Source organism: Stegostoma tigrinum, chromosome 29, assembly GCF_030684315.1.
Source record: "Stegostoma tigrinum isolate sSteTig4 chromosome 29, sSteTig4.hap1, whole genome shotgun sequence".
NCBI lineage: Eukaryota > Metazoa > Chordata > Chondrichthyes > Orectolobiformes > Stegostomatidae > Stegostoma > Stegostoma tigrinum.
Window position 1 is genome coordinate 28,097,557 of NC_081382.1, and position 20,336 is coordinate 28,117,892.

Below are 20,336 nucleotides of genomic sequence, written 5' to 3' on the forward strand. Positions count from 1 at the left end.
CCTGATCTACAACTGCATGGGGCGAATTCAATGAACCAGCTGTTTTGTTTCCAGTTTGTCAATTTTGTATGTTCTTATTGAAAAGTAAATTCAATTATTTTAATATTTACCAATATTTTGAAAATTTCTGTGTTTAAAAACCAGTTGGGACCCAATGAAGTAAATCATAAATGTTACGTAATCAATTGTCTGCTGTTCAATTTCAGCTCTGCCTTCTATATGGCCCATTGAGGACCTCTAGTGGCACGAGCTAATGCAAACAGATCCCAACCAATTATCTTCACAAACTGCTTTCTATTGTGACCTCGATTGATGTGAAGATTTGCTAAGTTGGTGCTAGTATCCTTTTAATGTTCTTGGTTCTCTTCTTAGAATAATAGAACATTGCACAGATCATTTCAGTAGGATTTACTGCTGCTTTGCAACATTGAAGCCACAGTTATTTCTTGACTGGCTTGGCCAAAATCAGCAGGTTTATGTTCAATGCTCAAGTTGAAATGGCTACATTCTTAATTGCTCAATTGCGGAGCGATTCCAGTCCAATGTATGCAAGTCATGGTGCTAAAGAGATTTGAGATGTCAAGATTGCAAATGAGATGACATTAATGCTATTGACGTTGTAAGACTGTTTTTATATAGACATGCTTCTGACTTGAAGCTTTGTTCCTGTTTCGGGTAGTAGGCGCCTTCAGCGACAGTTATGGACTAAACAACAAGGAATTAATGATCAGGATATTTCACTTGCATCAAAGTGTAAAGTAGTTTTTTTAACTCCATGGTCAGACAGCTATTCCTTTTTTAAAATGCCCTACAAAGTGGAAGTAGTACCTCTGGAACTACTTTGCCTCGCAGAGTCCTATACCCAAGGGCAAAATGACTGTAAGTGCCGTAATTTGCAAATACGTTTGATGTAGTTTTATATCACTGTATTAGATAATCTAAAAATGGCAAATTTGCACAGCAAGCAGATCTTCACAGAAAGCAACTAATGTATCAACAAACAATAATTTCAATTTAAATTAACAACAAATATGTTACAAGTACTGAATGCATAATCTGTAATGAGTTTGCTGTATTTCATGACACTGATTTGCTTTTGAGTCCATATCATTGTGTAAGCTTTTTGTGATTCATGTGTTTCACAGAGTACCTTTTAAGTTTAACAATAATGGATTTTCCAAATAATTTTCAGAAGCAAGGACACAATGTGTTCAAACTGAAGATGTTTTGCTTTCTCTGAAATGAAAGCAGGACTCAAACAGTTAAATTACAGCTACCACCTGCAAGTTCCCCTTTTATTCCACACATTGACCTGACGTGGACTTGTATCTCTGCTTTCTCATTGTCAAGACCCTGCATCTTCCTTATTAACGATACTGTGGGTGTATCCATGTTAAAAGGACTGCAGCAATTCTAGAAGGTGGTCAATCACCACTTTTTCAAGGGCAGTTAGGTATGGACAATGAATGTTGACCCAACCAGCAATGCATGCATCCTCTTAAAATAGTTTTTTTAAAGTAAGGGCATTTTGCGAGAACTAAGCCTGCATTCATTTCAAGGTGGGATATTTATGGGATGATTTATCAGTAATGTTAAAGATCATTAAATGAATAAGTAGGTTGATTGGAGAGAAACTGTTTCTAATGGTGGAGGATTCCAAAATTTGGGAGACAAATCTTTTGGCATTTTGGCTGGCTGTTTCCAAGAATGATACCAGGAAGTACAACTTAATACAAAGAGTAGCAGATCTCTGAAACACTGTTACCTGAAACAAACTGCAGCTGGATACATAAAAACATTCAGTACTTGAGATTGATAGATTTTTTGTTGGCAAGAACGTTCAGGATCAAAGAATCAAAATAGATAGATGGAAATGAGATGCTAATCAGCTATAATCTAATTGAATGATGGAACAGGCATGAGAGACAGAATGGTCTTCTATGATGAATTCAGTGATTTTTCGTCTTCCTGCGTGGTCACTCTTGAGCAGGGCTGGCTTCTCTTATAACAGTCAAGTTTAAGTAGCCACTTTCAAAAGATCTCCTCTCATGCTTTTTCAAACTCCATAATCAGTGTTTCTGTTAACTACTTGAGTTAGAGAGTCCTAGACATACATTATACATGTGTCTAATTAACAACATGAGACAGGTGACAGGTGTCGTAAATACAGTTCTGAAGATCTATGAGCAATTTGCATATCTGTGTCAAACTTACATATCCTCAGAATAGAGCAAACCAGTTATTTTTCAATCAAAAGAATAATGTTGCTAATTAAATGATGAAAATGAGTCAAATTGAATTTTTAGATCCAAGACGGAATTTGATTCTTTAGTAAATGAAACCAGCAATTCCATTTTACTGCGTTCACATTGTTAGATCTATTACATTTGGAGTTGAACATAACCTTTTATTTTAGGGTTTAGTCAGTGTTGTCCATGGTCCATGCCAGGGCTGAAAGTTAGCACTTGCAGCCTTCGTGAGTGTGGCGTTTTTATGCACAATATCTAACATCGACATGAAAATCTTTCCCGCTATATTAACTGACCTAACTGGTGCGTGCCCTCTTGTGGTTTTGTACACTGCCCAGACAAAAATGAACAGAAATGATGACCTGACTTGTGATATAATCTATGAATTGAGTATTTTCAAATGGAAAGGTTAAGTTTTGTATATTAAAGTGCACACTTGTCACTGAAACTTCCCTCCTGATTGCCTACAAAAATATAAATAGATGTTGCATTCCATTAGTGTTCTTCATTGTAACCTGGAAACCTCAATTTGTACTTGAGGATTCATATAATCCCTGAAAGCACTCCTGTCTAGCTCAAGGAATTTGGAATAGCAATGTGGCTGTTCAGTGGTCTGTCAAGTTGATTTGAAAGCATTAGGCCCCCTTCCTCTCATGTCTGTGTCTACGCAGTCACGGTAGTGGACTGATATTTATGCAGATAGTCAACAGGAAGTATGATAGAAAATTTTTGCAAATACTCCAGCTTAGTTCACTTCTGTGGAGAGAATTGATGAGATGGGATTTGAGGTATATGGCCCTTTACCAGAGCTGTGAAGGGTGTTTCACCTGAATCACTGCCTTATTTTTGTCTTTATTTCAGATCTTGATTGACCTTTTCCAAAGACTCCAGGGTTTTCTATTTTTGTTTTAGATTTCCAGTAGGTGCTATTGCTATATTTAGTGGCAAAAGCTTTGAAAAGCCTGTCCACGTGCACAAGTCGGGAGTGTGGTGGGATACTACCCATATGCCTGGATGAATGCTATTCTGACAATACACAAGAAGCTTGACACCATCCAGGATCAAGCTGCCTGCTTGATTGGCATCATGTCCACGTACATTCACTCCCTCGACCAGTATCCTAGCAGCCTCAGCATCATGTGCCGTCAACAAGATGCATTGCAGAACTTCAGAAATATCACCCTCCAAACCATTAACCACAACCATCTCCAGGGACAAGGGCAGCAGATACATGCAACCATCTGTGAGTCCCTCTCTAAGCCACTCACCATTCTGGTTTGGAAATGTAACACTGTTCATCCAGTGTTGTTGGAACAAAAACAAATACTCACAAAAGCAAAAACGTGGTACTGCTCCCCTAACAGCAGTGTAGATCTGTCTAAACCCAATGGAAACAATGTTTCAAGAAGGCAACTAGGGGTGGTCAGTAAGTGCTGACCCAGCCAGCGACGCCCACACCCCAACAATGAATTTAAGACATGAAAGTGGTCATGTACCAAAGACAAATAATGGCACATATATATACACATCTGCTTTGCATTTGAAGTTGGTTTGCTATTCAGTGCAATTTTGACCTATATCTTGGATATGAATTTCACCTTAAATAAAGACAGTTAAGCTTGTTGGAAATCTGAGTGACCAGACATGGATAAGCCGTTATGTATATCTCTGCCATTTTGAAATACATGATTAACTTAACTTTGAGATCTTGCTAGGGCATAAGCCTGCATCATTGTACTTGATGACTCCATGCAATTAGGCACCAACCTGTTCCATTACCATCACAGCATTTATCTCTGTTTTTAAATCATAGCTCTGCCTTGCTACACTGCAATATTAACCAAAATCATGCATCTTTCAAGCATTGAGTATCCATACAAACAAATTGTGTTGCATTTTGACAAACTGAAGTTTTTTTATTATTCGTTGGAAAGTTTTGTTGCTCCACTAAACAACACTGGTAATCTATGGGGATGGATAGATAATCTGCTCACAAACCAGCATTGCTGTTGTACCGACTGCGCAGAGAACCACTACCAGTATCAATTCATTTTTTTGCTTTCTGATTCAACTGAGGTTCAGCAGTTCCATCATTTAATTTGCTGATAACCCAGTCTATTTTACTGTAATTGGAATGCAAAGTTTGTTGAGTCTTCAAATAGTCACCTTATTGAAAGTTTTATTTTCTGTTCAGTAAATTTACTTACATAATATTTGTCTCTTTCTGAAAATGCAAGGCTCAACATGCTATTTAATCTTTTGTGATTTTAATTCCTGTCCTAAATTTCAAACACATTAACTTCCAGATGGAGAAGGAGAACAAAAAATAACCGTAAAGGTTAACAGGTTTACAAAGACTTGACTGTGCTGTTATTTCTAAACATAGTCAGTATTTAATATCAGAGATAATGGGAACTGCAGATGCTGGAGAATTCCAAGATAATAAAATGTGAGGCTGGATGAACACAGCAGGCCAAGCAGCATCTCAGGAGCACAAAAGCTTTTGTGCTCCTGAGATGCTGCTTGGCCTGCTGTGTTCATCCAGCCTCACATTTTATTATCTCAGTATTTAATATCAGCTCATTTCCTTTTTATATAGGATTTTCTTGACTTTGAATCTTTTGAATTTTGATTGTAAAAGTCTGCAATTCCTTTGTACTGTAATCTGCCATTTTTGACATTTTCTTTCACATTTCAAAGATGATAGTTAATATGGTGGTAAGAATCCTTGGTTACATCAGTAATGATGTGCAACTATGAAGCAAGACAAGACTTCAAAAGGTTTCTGTATCTATCGCCACTGACTGCAGTGATGTCTAGGGAATGCAAATAGTTAAAGCTGTCAAAACTTATTTATCACATAAATATGTTATCACTCATCAAAGTTGTATTTTCATTCTTCAAACAACATGGAGTGAAAAAGGCAACAACTGATGAAGCTTTGTGGTGGAAGTGCATTAGTGTTTTTGAAAAAAAAGCTGCAACATTTCATCATATACAGCAATAGTATTTTGTACTGTCTATACATATCTATGCAACAAATCACCCCTTCTGAAATATGAAATTTAGCGGTCTAAGATTTCAGTTGAAACATGTCTGATAATTCTTCTCTGTTTCCTTTAATCCCCCCAACCTCAATACACAAACATCAAAGAACTTGGAAACTTTCCTTTTCAAGCATGCTTTTATAACCTCTCTGGTTTTAGATCAATGTGAACAAATTCAGAAAAGTCACTATTTTCTGGACTAGGAAAGAACATTTATTAAAACCTTATTTGATTTAAAGATTAAAATCAGATCTGATGCAAACAAAAAAGTTCAACTCTTAATGGCTTTACTTCATGTACTTTGAGATTTTTATTTCAAACTTCATGGCCGGTGTACTGTGACTGAGCAGCAGTCTTCAGCAATGTTTTTTCTAATTATCTATACAGATCTCAACTAGTCAACCAATACAGAGAAGTAGAAATCCAGTTGTCTGGATAATTTCAACAGTTGCCAACAAAATTAATGAAGACATTTCATTAGAACAAAACATGTCATTGCAAACATTCTTCGACAGCATCATGTTTTAAGCTTTTTTTCTGTCACTGCACTTGTCGAGGAGCCTCTTAGCTTGTTCAGTCAATTTACTAGATTTCAAAAGAAGCTATGAAATAGCTATTTTATGCAAGTCAACTCGGCCTAGATCTCAAATTCTTGCATTGATTTGGGACGGAACACCATTAGGAATTTCCTGTTTTGATTATCTTGTATTGTATAACAGGAACTGAGTCACGCAGAAAAACTCGACAGACACAATTTATTTATTTGAAAATGGGTTTAGCAGATGTTAATGCCTTCAACAAAAAATCTTTTTATTCTCATTTGAAACTATTTAAGTGACCTGTGTTAGAATTTTTAAGTCTGTATACAGTGTTCTGTTCCAAAAAGTCAGGAAGGCACATTATTTACAGGTTTCGCATTACAAAAGATGTGCCACCTAATCCAGCGACTGTATTTTTAACCTGATCCTTTTTAGATATTTTCTAATCAACCCTGTCTACTACACACGCATGTGTGCGCATGTTCACAAAGGAATTGCTAGAAAAGTTCAGCAGGTCTTGCAGCATTAGATGGAGATTAGTGGTTAATGTTTGGGATCCAGTGACCTTTGCTCAGAACAGTGACATTACATGTACCTCTGGAGCAGCTGGGACTTGAACTGGGGCCTCCTTGCTCAAAAGGCTATATTCCTGTTTCCCAATCCCTCCCTAATAGCACTGTGGGTCAACCCACAGCAGGAAAATGGCAGTGGTTCAAGAAGGCAGCTCATCACCACCTTCTCAAGGGCAACTAGGGATGGGCAAGACATGCTGGCCTGCCAGTGACGCCCACATCCCACAAATGAATAGAGGAAAAAAACGTCAATCAGTTCAGAGATTTTTTTATATTTGCTTGTAGGATGTGGATGTTGCTAGCTGGCTAGCATGTATTGCCTGTCCCTAGTTGTCGTTGAGCATGTGGTGGTGAGCTGCTACCTTAAACCACTGCAGCTCGGGGTCCTGGATGTCATTCAGGAAGGAATTCCGGTATTTTGACCCAGTGTCAGTGAAAGAATGGTGATATGTTTCCAAGCCAGGATGGTGAGTGGCTTAGAGGGGAGCCCTCAGGTGGCGGTGTTCCCATGTATCTGTTAGTTGGAGGTGGTCGTGCATTTGGAAGGTGTTGTCTGTGAATCTTTGGTGAATTTCCACGGTGTGTTTTGTAGGGAGTACACTTAGAGTTATTGACTGTCAGTCATAGAGAGACTGGATTCTTGTGATTGTGGTGCCAGTCAAACTCCCCTGGAACAGCTGAGACCTGAACCTCAGTCTCCGGGCTCAGAAGTAAGGATGCAACTGCTCTGCCACAAGAACTTTTCCTTTTTAAATATTTTTGTTTCTGTTAACTTGTCACAGATATTTCTTTATCTAATTGTTGCAAAATGTTATGACACAGATCTGGAGCAGGTGGACTTGAACTTGGGTCTTCTGGCTCAAAAATGGGGATATTGCCACTGTGTCACAAGAACCATCCTATTTAGATATATCGGAGCACAAATGAATGCACGTAATTAAAAATTATTGCTTAATCAGTATCTAGTGAACTTATTGAATAAGTGTATTTCTCAGTTGGACATTAAGAAGAAAGAACTTGGATTTACGTAGTTTCTGTCAAGACTTATAGTCACCCCTAAAATGCTTTATAGCTACTGAAGTATTTTGGAAATATAGTAAATTATAATGCATGAAATGCAGTGGCCAACTTAGAAACAGAAGACTCCCACAAACATCATTGATTAGATAACCTGTTTTAATGATGTTCATTTCAAAATAAATACTGAACAAGGTATCTGATAATTAATTCAATTTAAACTTTTGCTGCTGATTGTATATTTAACTGACATTAAATATTGAATATCAAAAGGGAGCAGCAAAGTGTTTTTTGTTTGATGTTTCATAGAGGCCTGAATTGGAGGAGCACAGACACTTTGAAGGGTTTTGGGGTGGAGGATACAATAGATTAGTGAGATGTGAAACTGGGGAGGGATTTAAAAATGTGTATGAGAATTGTAAAATCATGACATTGAACTTCATTGCTCAATGGGGATTGATTAAACCAATGAGCTCAGGGATGATAGAAAATTAGTTTGAGGGTTTAGACATGTGCAGAAGTTTACAGGGGTTACTCTAGTTTCTGTGCCTTTTCTGAGTTGAACTGCTCTCAACACCATTACTATGTATGCCTTTCTCAACAGTGCTTGCTGACACAATTGTATCTCATTCTTAAGATGATTAGCTGCTTTTGCTATAATATATACATTTGTGATGGTATTTGCTTCAAGGAGAGGGTGCTGATGATTTGTTGAGAAACCTTTTCATTTGTCCAGAAAAAGACTTTCTCTGTGAACAGAGCGGATAGGATGCTGAGCAAGTAAACACGCATCCGTTTCTCACTACATTTATGTATCTTCACTGTGAGCAGTATTGATTTGATGATATTTAACTATAATTCTTTGAAATCCCATGGATCCCTACCACTCCCTCCTGTACGGATGTACAGGAACTTGCACAGAAGTGTGTTTTTTTTCTTTCATGGATGGTTGGAATCTGAAATTTTTTTCCACCCCAATTTTGTGGAAGCTTAGCCTTGTGAGAAGTGTGAGGATTTCAAATGGATGCTTTAACTGTGAGGTTTTTCTCATGCAATAACTTCTCAGTTTCATCATAACATGTGTAATGACATTTGTGAATCTATCACTTTTCACTTTGACCTTTTTTTTGTACGTTCTCACCAACATTTCTCTCTGGTGCAGTTTTTATTGGAAACTCTTTACGTTTTATGTCAGTATGTTTTACTGATAACTAGCCGTTCTCTTTATCTGTATAAACCTCTTCCTATGTTATTGTTTTGTTCACCTCTATGCCCTTTAAGCAGCTGTAGAACCAGAAAGTTCCAAACCATTTGTTGACATGGATCGAGTTGCTTATGGGGATTGGAAATCTGTTAAATGTTGTTACAGACTTCAGTTTGTGCTCTTCCAAGCTTTCTGTCCTGTGAGATAATAGTTGTCCAAATTATAGATGCCTCTTCTTGCTTTACAGGATGTTCAGTGCTTTATGTTAAATGCTAGTCTGTCCACTAAAATTCATTTGTTGTGTCTGTCATCTTTGAATCAGCAAACTGTGAATTTAAACTCACCTGCAAGTCTTGAGCACATTAGAATGTCCTGTATTCCTTCACCTACTGATAAATCACATTGCTTGAGGAACCTGCCATTTGCACATTTACTTACAACGCAGTGGCTGCTTTTCATAAGCAAATAATTGACTCTGAAATACTCTGGGTAATTTTGGAAACGTTCCTACATAAATCCTAAGTTTTTTTTGTTTTTTTATTGCTTCATCTTTTGTTGGATGTAGTCTGTAATATGAGAGTATGAGGCCAAATGAAGAGAATTCTGTTTTCTTTTGACAATAAAACTATAATCTGATCTCATTAGGTAATTTTTTTAATGTAAAAATAGTACAGCTCTTAAAGCATCTGTCAGTACCTCCAATGACAGTTCACATCCACTTGTTTATCAGTTTGATAAAAATGCTGCTTGGCTAAACTTGAATGTAAATGTTTAATTTGTATGCAGATTTGATTAGAACAAAATGTTGAATTGTGCAACTCCGTTTTTATGACCCACTGTGTGTGTTCTGTCTTGAATTGTTTTGGTAAAAGTTTTAAAGAGTAAATAACTGCACATATGTTTTACAGTGCATGCACAAAGAAGCCTATTGTTTGCTGTTTACATTTCCACTGTTAACCATTGTGATAATGGGAACTGCAGATGCTGTAGAATCCAAGATAACAAAGTGTGGAGCTGGATGAACACCAGCAGGCCAAGCAGCATCTCAGGAGCTCAAAAGCTGATGTTTCGGGCCTAGACCTTTCATCAGAGAGGGGGATGGGGAGAGGGAACTGGAATAAATAGGGAGAGAGGGGGAGGTGGACCAAAGATGGAGAGAAAAGAAGATAGGTAACTCATATTCTGCTTGGGTACCCTGCAGCCCAATGGTATCAATGTGGACTTCACAAGCTTCAAAATCTCCCCTTCCTCCACTGCATCCCAAAAGCAGCCAAGTTCTTCCCCCCCCCCCCCCCCCCCCCCCGCCCACTGCATCCCAAAACCAGCCCAGCCTGTCTCCGCTTCCCTAACCTGTTATTCCTCTCACCCATCCCTTCATCCCACCTCAAGTATCGCACCTCCATTTCCTACCTACCACCTCATCCCGCCTCCTTGACCTGTCCGTCTTCCCTGGACTGACCTATCCCCTCCCTACCTCCCCACCTATACTCTCCTCTCCACCTATCTTCTTTTCTCTCCATCTTCAGTCCGCCTCCCCCTCTCTCCCTATTTATTCCAGAAACCTCTCCCCATCCCCCTCTCTGATGAAGGGCCTAGGCCCAAAACGTCAGCTTTTGTGCTCCTGAGATGCTGCTTGGCCTGCTGTGTTCATCCAGCTCCACATTTTGTTATCCACTGTTAACCATGTTCACCACATTCCTTCTAAAGCAGTATAGAGTAACTGGCTCTGTAGAAGGTACTAGGTTTGACGGATTCTCGCATAATTGATCTAACTATCAAGTGTAGCTTTCAGCATATTGTTTGGAATGTTGTTCAAAGATACTTGATCTATTCAACATGCTATGTTCAGCATTTAATGATAGTTTCATAAATTTGGACTTTAAAGTGAACTAATTCTTTTAGTAATATCCTCTCCTGTGTAGAGCTCAAGGGTAAGATATTTCAGAAGTACCCTTTAGTCTCTTAAACATGGCATTGAAAATGCTTGATGTCAGAACATTCAAGTTGGTCTCTGTGCAGCTTCCTGCTCCTCTGCCAGTTTTTAGATGGCTTCTTTTTGTCCCTTCAGACTGTAGAAAATGCACTGACTTCTGAAAAGTTGCTTTCATTTAGATACTCAAAATACCCTGGTTCAAATGAAGCCTTTAAGTTCTGATTTGAGTAATGCAGAGCTAAAGATAAAATGCACTTTACTGAATTCCCACATTGTTTTGATTGCCACTTACTAGTGTGTTTTAGTTTTGCCCTCGTGTTTTATGCTTTCAACCTGTGGGTAAGTGGCAGTCTGGGAACAAACTTACAGTATAAAATCTCCTTGTCAGTGACTACATGAAGTTGTCTCTAGTGACATGAATGCTGCCTACAGCTTCTTGTTCTTTTTGATGTCGCTGGAGAGGAACTTCATGATGCTACTGAAAATGAGATTGTATACAGCATGCCTGCTGCAAGGCTGCCTCTGTAACAGCCAGTTAAAGACATAACATTCGAGTGCTGTTTTTGTGGACATAACTTGTTCTCACTCAGGACTGTTGAGAATTCCTGTAATATACACTTGCTCATTTTAGTAAAGATAATTACAGTCGGTATGAGTGGCCCATTTGGAAGCCATCTGCAGACGTACTAGTAATTAAGCAAGGTGGCATTGTGATAGAAAATGTTTTGTAAGTGTTGACAGTGCTGATTTCTCTGAAGTCTCAATTTTATATTGCCATCTTTCTGAAGCATAATGGCTGAGTGCTGCAGGAACCACCCCATTTATAACATTTGACATATTCTGCTTGACATGAAATACATTTTAAAAAGAACCATATGGTTGTTTTTCACTTGTGGTTTGCTGAGAAGGGGGCTAGCCAACGAGTGTCCCGCTGATGGCAAGAAAAAATGACCTATGCGGCAGTAACGCTAACAGTTGTTCTGTATGGTAGTCTTGCTTATGCTGGTTAATAAGCAACCTAGGGCTCGTGAGCCTCAGTTCTACTATGGCAAACTGAAATTGAATAAAATTGATTTGGTCATTTGTAGGTAAATCCCAGGAAAATAACCACAATCATCTTTTAATGTCTGCTGAAGTGAGCCAGCAAGCCTCTAAGTTGCATACATAAGCAGTTCAAAAAGAAAGCCCATTTCCCTCACCACCTTATTGGGCTGCTATTGCTATTTACGCCTGAACACCACATATTTTTGTGAGATTCGTGATCAGTGGGCTATTGAGCCTGGCTTGTTAATGCACTGTCGTGGCATTGAATTTGAAAAACTGCATCAATGGGCTGTTAAGAGCCAAAAGAACTGCGGATGCGGTAAATCAGGAACAAAAACAAAGTTGCTGGAAAAGCTCAGCAGGTCTGGCAGCATCTGTGGAGGAGAAAACAGGGTTAATGTTTCAGGTCCAGTGACCCTTCTGAGGAAGGGTCACTGGACCCGAAACGTTAGCTCTGTTTTCTCATCCATAGATGCTACCAGACCTGCTGAGCTTTTCCAGCAACTTTGTCTTTGATCAATGGTCTGTTGCTTGAATGCATCAAAGTTACATTTGAAGCTAAATTATGTCGGGAAGCCCATGAGGAGCTGTTTGATGAAAATTATGGTAGGATTCATTGGACAAAGTTTTTTTTTGTTGAAATAGAGTATTCCTACCCAGGGTTGAATACATACCAAATGTTATTTGGTATTCCTGCAGAACATCACTTCACTCTTCTGAGTAGTGATCAGGCACTTGCATGCTAAACTTTTATAGCTATACACTTAACTCTGCTTGAGATTAACTTTTTTGCGAATAACACTACCTTTTATTATTTTCAGAACATGGGATTTTTCCCCGAGACCTAGAATTCAAGTTGGATGTTTAAAACAGACAGGGATAGGAGTCAGCTATTGATCCCATTGAACCTGTTTAACCACTAAATTAGGCCATAGGCAATCTTTGCCTCTACTCCAATTGCCTGGCTTTTGACCATATTCTTCAATTATCATTGTTAAAACCTATCCATCTACAGTTTAAAGGTTTCAGTGGCAACAAGTGCTGGCCAGCCAGCAGTGCTCACATCCCTTGAGTGAATTTAATAAAAGTGCATCATCCATAGCCTATTAGAGGAAGGGCTTCTGGATGTTTCCTAGTCTTTGTGTGCAAGTTTACTGATTTCATGACTGGAAGACCTGGCTCTAATTTTAAAAGTACTGCCTTGTTTAGGATTCCTCTGCCAGAGGTTGTTTCTTGCCATGTACCCTGTTCTATGATTAGAATCCCTACAGTGTGGAAACAGGCCCTTTAGCCCAACAAGTCCACACCGACCCTCAGAGCATCCCACCCAGACACATCCTCCTGCAACACAGTTAGTCTACACATCCCTGGACACTATGAGCAATTTAGCATGGCCAGTCCACCTAGCTGTGGGAGAAAACCGGAACACCTGGAGGAAATCCATGCAGACACAGGGAGAATGTGCAAACTCTACACAGATAGTCGCCTAAGGGTGGAATTGAACGTGGGTCCCTGGCACGGTGAGACAGCAATGCTAACCACTGAGCCATTGTGCCACCCCAGTCCATTTAACTTGTTAAACTTCTCAGTTAGATCAGATCTCAATCTTCTGTTCATGAGAATACAAATCAAATTTATGCAACATCTGCCTCAATTTAACTGCTTAACATCCAAAAGTCATTTGATACATTGCCATCCAACAGACTTCTGAGCAGAATTAAAGCTCATAGAATAAAGGGGTCAGTAAAAACCATAAGGTATAAGAATCGCACGAAATACGAACAGGAATAGGCCATCTGTCCCTTGGGCCTGCTCCACCAGGTACTAGGATCATGGCAGATCTGTCATTGCCCATGTCCATCTTCCTGCATTTTCCCTGTAACCCTTGATTCCCCTATTGATTAAGAAACTATCTGCCCCAGTCTTCTGAGAGAAGGAATTCCTCCTCATTTCAGTGTTAAATTGGCACTTCTTTATTCTGAGACAACGTCCTCTGGACATAGACCTTTCCAAGATGAGAAACATCCTCTCAGCATTTATCCAGTCAGGTCCCCTAAGAATCCTATATGTCTCAATGAGATCACCTCATTCTTCTAAATTCCAGTAAGTAGAATTCCAACCTGTTTAACCTTTGCTCATAAGATAATCCCTCCATCTCGGGGATCATTCTAGTGAACCTTCTCTGAACTACCCTCAGGGAGGCAATACCTTCTCTTAAATAAGGGGATCAAAGTTGCTTACAGTACTCCAGATGTGGTCTAACCATCATCTTGTACAGTTACGGTAAGAATTTCCTTCTTTTATTCTCTAATCCCCTTGAAATAAAGACCAACATTCTATTAGTCTACCTGATGACCTGCTGCATCTATATGTAAGGTTTTGTGTTTAGTGCTCAAGTACCCACAAGTTCTTCTAAATTTCTTTGCAGGTTTGTGTAGTTTTTCTCCATTTAAATAATGGTCTGTTATTTTGTTCTCCTCCTTCGAAAAAGAGGAACTTCACTTTTCCCCACATTACACTCCATTCGTTAACCTATTCAATAAGCTGTTTACATTTGTCTTGCAACTTGCCTTTCTACCCATTTTTTGTATTATCTGTAAAATTGACTACAGTGCATTTGCTTCCTTACTCCAAGTTATCACTGCATTGTTATAGACCGGACCAATCCCCATCAAAATTATATTAAGAAGGTAGCTTAGACCCTAACTTTGCTTATTTTAAAGGTAAGTGTAAGGCATTGTGTTCCAGATACAATTTGTTTGACCAATCTACTAATTTTAAGCAAAACACTCTTTATTTTAAGTATTGTGTAAAAATACAGACAAAACAGAAATAAAAGAATTGGCTCAACTGTAACTATTGAAGATAAGATCATAAGTATAATAATATATCTATTAACTACGACTAATTAACTATTTCAATATAGTAACATCCCAAAAATGCACACTTGGCAAAGGCAAATTCAGTAAAACAGATTATCTCACATGCAATTCTAACAGTAGGAAGAGAATCACAGCTTTTAGCTGTAACAGAGAGAGGAATAAGAGTTTCCACATTCAGCTTCAAGACCCCAGCAACTGCTAATAGCAAAAGCTAAAGGTTCTGGTTCTATGGGAGCCTGACCCCACCCATTCAGCCTGCTTCTGTTGTTCTAACCTTTTAAAAAGAAACTCATCAAGACCTTACGAGCTATTTACTTTATTAGCTTTGAGTAGATCACTTGGCACTTGTGTCTCAACCTTTCTTCATTATAAAAAGAAAGACAAAATATACTTCTTAAAGCCTTTGTTTCATCACACTTTATTGTAAACAGTCCCAGCACTAATTCCTCTGGAATCCCACTGGTTACATGTCACCAAAAGAAGCCCCTTATCCCCACTTGCTGTTTTCTACCTATTTGCCTATTGTCTATCCACGCCAATACACTATCTCCAATGTAATGAGTTCTTATGACTTAGTCTTTTTCTGCCAGTAAATGCTGGGCAGATTGGCCTGTAGTTACCAGCTCTTTGCATCCCTCCTTTATTTTTGAACAGAGATGCCACATGGCCACTTTCCAATCCTCCAGTACTTTTCCAGAATCCAAGATTTTTTGGACAGTGACAATCAAGACTTTCACCTTCTTCCTCAACCATGGATTCCCCACCTCCCTTGTCAACAGGGCCCTCAACCAGGTCTGACCCATCTCCCACAGATTCGCCCTCACCCGTTCTCTTCTGTCCTGCAACAGCAAACACCTTGAATAAGACTTCCACTGTCTCTATAGGATTTTAGGTTGCAAGCATCAGGGCCAGAGATGTATCTGCTTTTATCCCCGTTAGTTTGTCACTAATACAGTAACAGCAAAATACAGAATTGACTGAGTGATGAGAAAGAGAATAATGTTGTGGATATTTTTCAGGTGCAAGATTATTTGACTTGGTGCTTCCTTCGGATTGGTGTTGGGACCCATACTTTTCCTGATGCTTTCAACCTTGGTGTATATTGGATAGTTTCAAAGTTTGCAGATGATACAAAACTTAGAAGCGTTATAAACTGTGTGGAGGACTGTGAAGAAGTTCAAAAGGACATTTGCAAGTTTGTGGAATCGGCCAATATTTGCCTGGTGAAGTTCAATGTGGAGAAGTGTGAGGTGGTACATTTTGGTGGAAGGAAAATGGAAAGACAACATAAAATAAAACTACTGTTGTAATACGTCTGCTAGAGCAGAGAGACCTGCACATATATATGCATAGAGCACTAAAGGTGGCAGGACAGGTGGAGAGAACATGTATTAAAGCATACAGTATCCCAGACTTGGTTTATAGGGACATTAGAATACAAAGCACTCGTCAGACCTCAGCCAGATTATTGTATACAATCTTGGGGGAAGTACATGAACACATGGGAAATTGTTCAGAAGAGATGATTTATGAGAAATGGTTCCACGGATGAGCAGCATCAGTTCTGAAGGTATACTGGGGAAGTGGGGATTGTTTTCCATGTAGATGAGAAGACTAAGAGGAGATGTGATGGAAGTTTCAAAATTATAAGGAGCCGAGAATGAGTGGATAAGGAGAAACTGTTCCCAGTTATGAAGAATTTAGGATGCGAGGACCTGGAGTTAAAGTAATTCACAAAATAAGCCAATTCAATGTAAGGAAAGAAAAAACTTGAGCAGTCGGGGTTTGGAATGCATTTCTGGCAGTCTGTCGGAGGCAAGTGTGATCAAAGCATTTAAGAGGGCATCTGATGATTTGTTACTTTTCAAATAGTGTTCAGGGAGATTATGCAGAAAAGGCAGGAGAATGGCGATGTTTTCAGGTCTGCACTGACTCTGTGAATTAACATTATGAGCTGAATGGCAGCATTGTGACCAGTACCTATTTTATGAACTCTGCTGTGCTGCCTTTGATATATATTCTTCCTAAGGGTTAGTTCCCAGGACTGAATGCATTTTTTCAGTTGGTCTGACCAAGGTTGTGTAACTGAAACACCATTTCCTCCTCTTCCTGTTTTGATTCTTTGCGTCAGATGCAGACATTCCGTTGGTGTTTTTTTGTTCATTCATGAGATGAGGACATTACTAGCTGGGCCAATATTTGTTGTCCTTCCCTAAATGGCCTACAGGGCAATACTGAGTCAACCACGTTGCTGTGGGTCTGGAGTCACATGTAGGCTGATTGGGTAAGGATGGCAGTTTCCTCCGTAAAGGACAATGGATTTGCAGTCGTCCTTTAGACTCTGTCTTTTTTCCTGATTTTTATTGGATGCAAATTCCACCATCTGCCATGGCAGGATTTGAACACCCGTTCCCGGAGCATTACCTGGGTCCCTGGAATAACAGCCTAGTGATAATACCAGTTGGGCATTACCTCCCCAAATTAGTGATGTTAATTGGCTTTTGTATTTGCTCAACCTTTTTGCATATGATTCCAAAGCTCTTCTCAGCTTAAATAAGTACTTCCGTAGTAAAGTCAAGTCACGCTAATTATGTCCACTCAAACGGGCAGACAGGGCATCAGTATAATAGTAAGTACAAAAGGAGGTGTATCTAACAATTTATTAGATGTTTCGGTTTGAGCCAACAACCAAACTTTTGACTATTGTTAGTTCTACTGTTGGATAAAAAATAATACGGTCTGCCCGTTAAGTTGTCTCCCAGCAAAGACTGAAATTTTTTGAAGATTTTATAATATTGCAGCCAAATTAAGCTGCTCCTTAAACAGTTCAAATGGGTAATTTTTCTGTTTGATCCTTCCGTTGTTTTCTCTGACCTCTAAAGGTTACATGATGCGGATCATTTTTCTTAAAATTAAACAATTTGTTTTTATTCAGTATTTTAGTTTTATTCAGTACTTCTTGTACTTTGCTATTGCTTTTTGGAATGTAGATTTGCCAGCTGCTAAGTCTGCTTTAATCATCAACCAGTCGAAGCCTAGAACTTGTGATGTGACCTGCCTTTAATGCACCCAGATATGAACTTTATACAATTTGTGCATTGAAATACAATTAAGTTAGCTTTGAATGAGTTAGCCTGTGCACTGTACGGGCAAAACACTGAGGGCATTTCATATACAGTTCAATAAATACTAACATGGTGAGATTAACACTCTTGATCTAATCTGCTTTGTTTTTTTATTCAGAATGCACTGCAACACCATATTGTAAGTATTTTTGTTAATGTTGTTCATTCTTGTTTCTTTCTTAATTAAGTGCAAAAATGATTTAGTATGTGAAAAGATTATGCAAATCAGTGCACCATCGCTTCTGATTTAAGTTTTTCAAAAAAATATAGTTTTATATTGAATTTCCAGAATGTCAGATAAATTTTAACTGCTCATACTTTCTTTAGATTAGAAACTTTTCATGAAATGGCAGTGCTTGAGATACTATTTAGCTCACTCATAATTGTATGATGGGAATGCAAATGAGATTTATTAGTTTAATGCGTTCACTGTCTCCATGGTTATGGAGCGGCAGTGTTGAGAATGTGTCACATTGCATCCATGAATTTGGTAAGAGTGTCAAAACATGGCTTCAATTAGTTCTCTCTAATTATGGCTCTAGAGATCTTGTAATAGTATAGATTCTTATTAAGAAACACTTATGGTGATATTTTGTGGATAAACAAGAAGAAATAACTTTTTTGTTGTAAAAATCTAAAATTAAATAACTTATATAAAGAAAATTTGTCCAGCTGATAAATGGAAAGCAAAACAAAAACATAAATTGCTGGAAATACACAGGTTTGTTAGCATTTAGAAAGAGGAAAGATGAGCTGGGCTTCAGGTATAGTTTTGGTTTGGAAAGTCTAAACTTGGAAGATCAGTATGCTAATACGTCCTTTGAAACGCTTGTGTTTGCAGGGTTATAAGAGAAAGGGAAGGGAGTAATTAGATTTCCCTTTTATTAGGCCGAATGGTTTGATGTGTGTTTTAGCTTAATGCGTGTAATTCACATGATCTGTTTAAAGGTTTGATTTAAATACTTCATGAGTAATACTGGAGTCAATGGAGCCGGTGATTTTTCACTGCCTTTATTAAGTAGTGACGTTATGCATTGAAATGTAAGGAACAATTATGTCAGCAACTCCTATCCATCCAAAAGTGTAAAAAATAGTGAAGTATTGTCTGTGTTGAGCATACTGTTTGAATTTACTGTTAATTTTTTACAGAAATAATAATATAGACACCATACCGTCATTTAAAATGCATTGATGAAGAATGATTTTATTTTCAAAATAACTTCTAATTCTCTCAGCTGGTTCATACAAACTCTTACAATGAAAGCATTATCAGATTTGAGAGGCTAATGGATTAACTGGTATCAACGCTGACCACACTGCAGAGAACTGGAAAGTTGATATATTCTGACATGAATTTTTTTGTCAGCTGGCAAACAAGCAAAGCACTGCCTTAAAATTTGGTGTTGGCTTTTAAATTTACATCTATTGGCAGCAGTTTTCCTACATCACAGATGTGTGACCAAATGATGTTGAAAACTCTGGTAATGTCACTTATGCACAAGAAGTATTGTTTTCTTGAGACGACAGGTGGGATGCCTTAGATGCATGGTTAGTTTGGCTACTTGGTATGTATTTTCAAGTTTTCACTAGATTGCAACTAGAAATTAACATTCTGGTTTATTTACTTTTTGTCCTTTACCAGTTACCTAAATTGTGCTTCACAAATCTCCAACTAGGGTGGTTAGATTACTTGATGTACATCATCGTTGATGAGCAACATTGCATTAGATTGAGCTCTGCTTAGCATCATCTGTGATTCAAGATGGTACGTCAGAGTTAGGGGTCATGAAAGTGTACAGAACAGAAATAGGATTTGTGCCTATTTTTGATGCCCTAATTATCCAATCTAGACTACCTTATTCTCTCCCCTATAATTCAGATTTGCTACTATAAATAAATACAGTTTCTCTGAACAGTCATTTCATTGAATTGGAGCTTTTTATTGAAAGGGCTTTAGTAGAATCTGTTGTGCAGAGAGAAACAAAGGTAATGTTTTGAGTCCAATAAAACTCAGGCAGCTGTCTGTGTGGAGTTTACACATTCTCCCTGTGACTGCGCGGGTTTCCTCTGGGTACTCCGTTTTCCTCCCACAGTCTAAAGATGTGTGGGTTTGGTGGATTGGCCAAGCTAAATTGCCCATAGTGTTCGGGGATATGTAGCTTATGTGGATTATAGGACAATGGGTCTGGTGGGATGCACCAAGGGTTAGTGAGGACATACAGGGCTGAAGGGCCTGTTTCCATACTTGTGGGGATTCTGTGATCCTATGATGGATGACTCCTCTTTCGAGGAATCTGTTTTGTCATTGCTCAGGAAGTGTGCCTACTTACGTTTGCTGTCCAGTGAGCTCATTAAGCTCAGTGTTTGGTAGGTTTTAAGCCATACATATTTATTCGAGGGGAAAATAAAAGTGTCATTTCATTGTCTCAAACAAAAGAAATACTCAAACCCATAACTATAATGAGGATGTGCAACAAAATAGTGTTAACATTTTATGTACTTGTACTTTCCACTAGAATTTCTGTGTCGCTGTTCTTTAATGCCTTGACTGCTAGTTGTACAATTCCTGCAATGCTCAGGAAGGAGAAAGGATTTTTGAGTGGCCACATTGCAAGTTTTTAAAGCAATTAAATGTTGGTAATTGTGTATATGCATCTTGAATGGTAGAAAGGGAATTTCATGATCTAAGACCTACATAAATACTTCCCACGTTGGTGGCAATAA

At 38.5% G+C, this 20,336-nt stretch overlaps 1 protein-coding gene across 4 annotated transcripts in view; it reads left to right on the top strand.

The window, feature by feature from the left end:
* Positions 1–20,336, top strand: part of mvb12ba (multivesicular body subunit 12Ba) — a 176,062-nt gene that overhangs the window by 72,779 nt on the left and 82,947 nt on the right. For 3 of the 4 annotated variants that reach the window (XM_048559146.2, XM_048559144.2, XM_048559147.2), the window contains exon 7: positions 17,731–17,751. The exons of the other annotated variant lie outside the window; for it this stretch is intronic. In XM_048559146.2, coding sequence (XP_048415103.2) covers positions 17,731–17,751 — 21 coding nt within the window. The remainder of the gene's footprint in view (positions 1–17,730; positions 17,752–20,336) is intronic. 4 annotated transcript variants of the gene reach the window in all.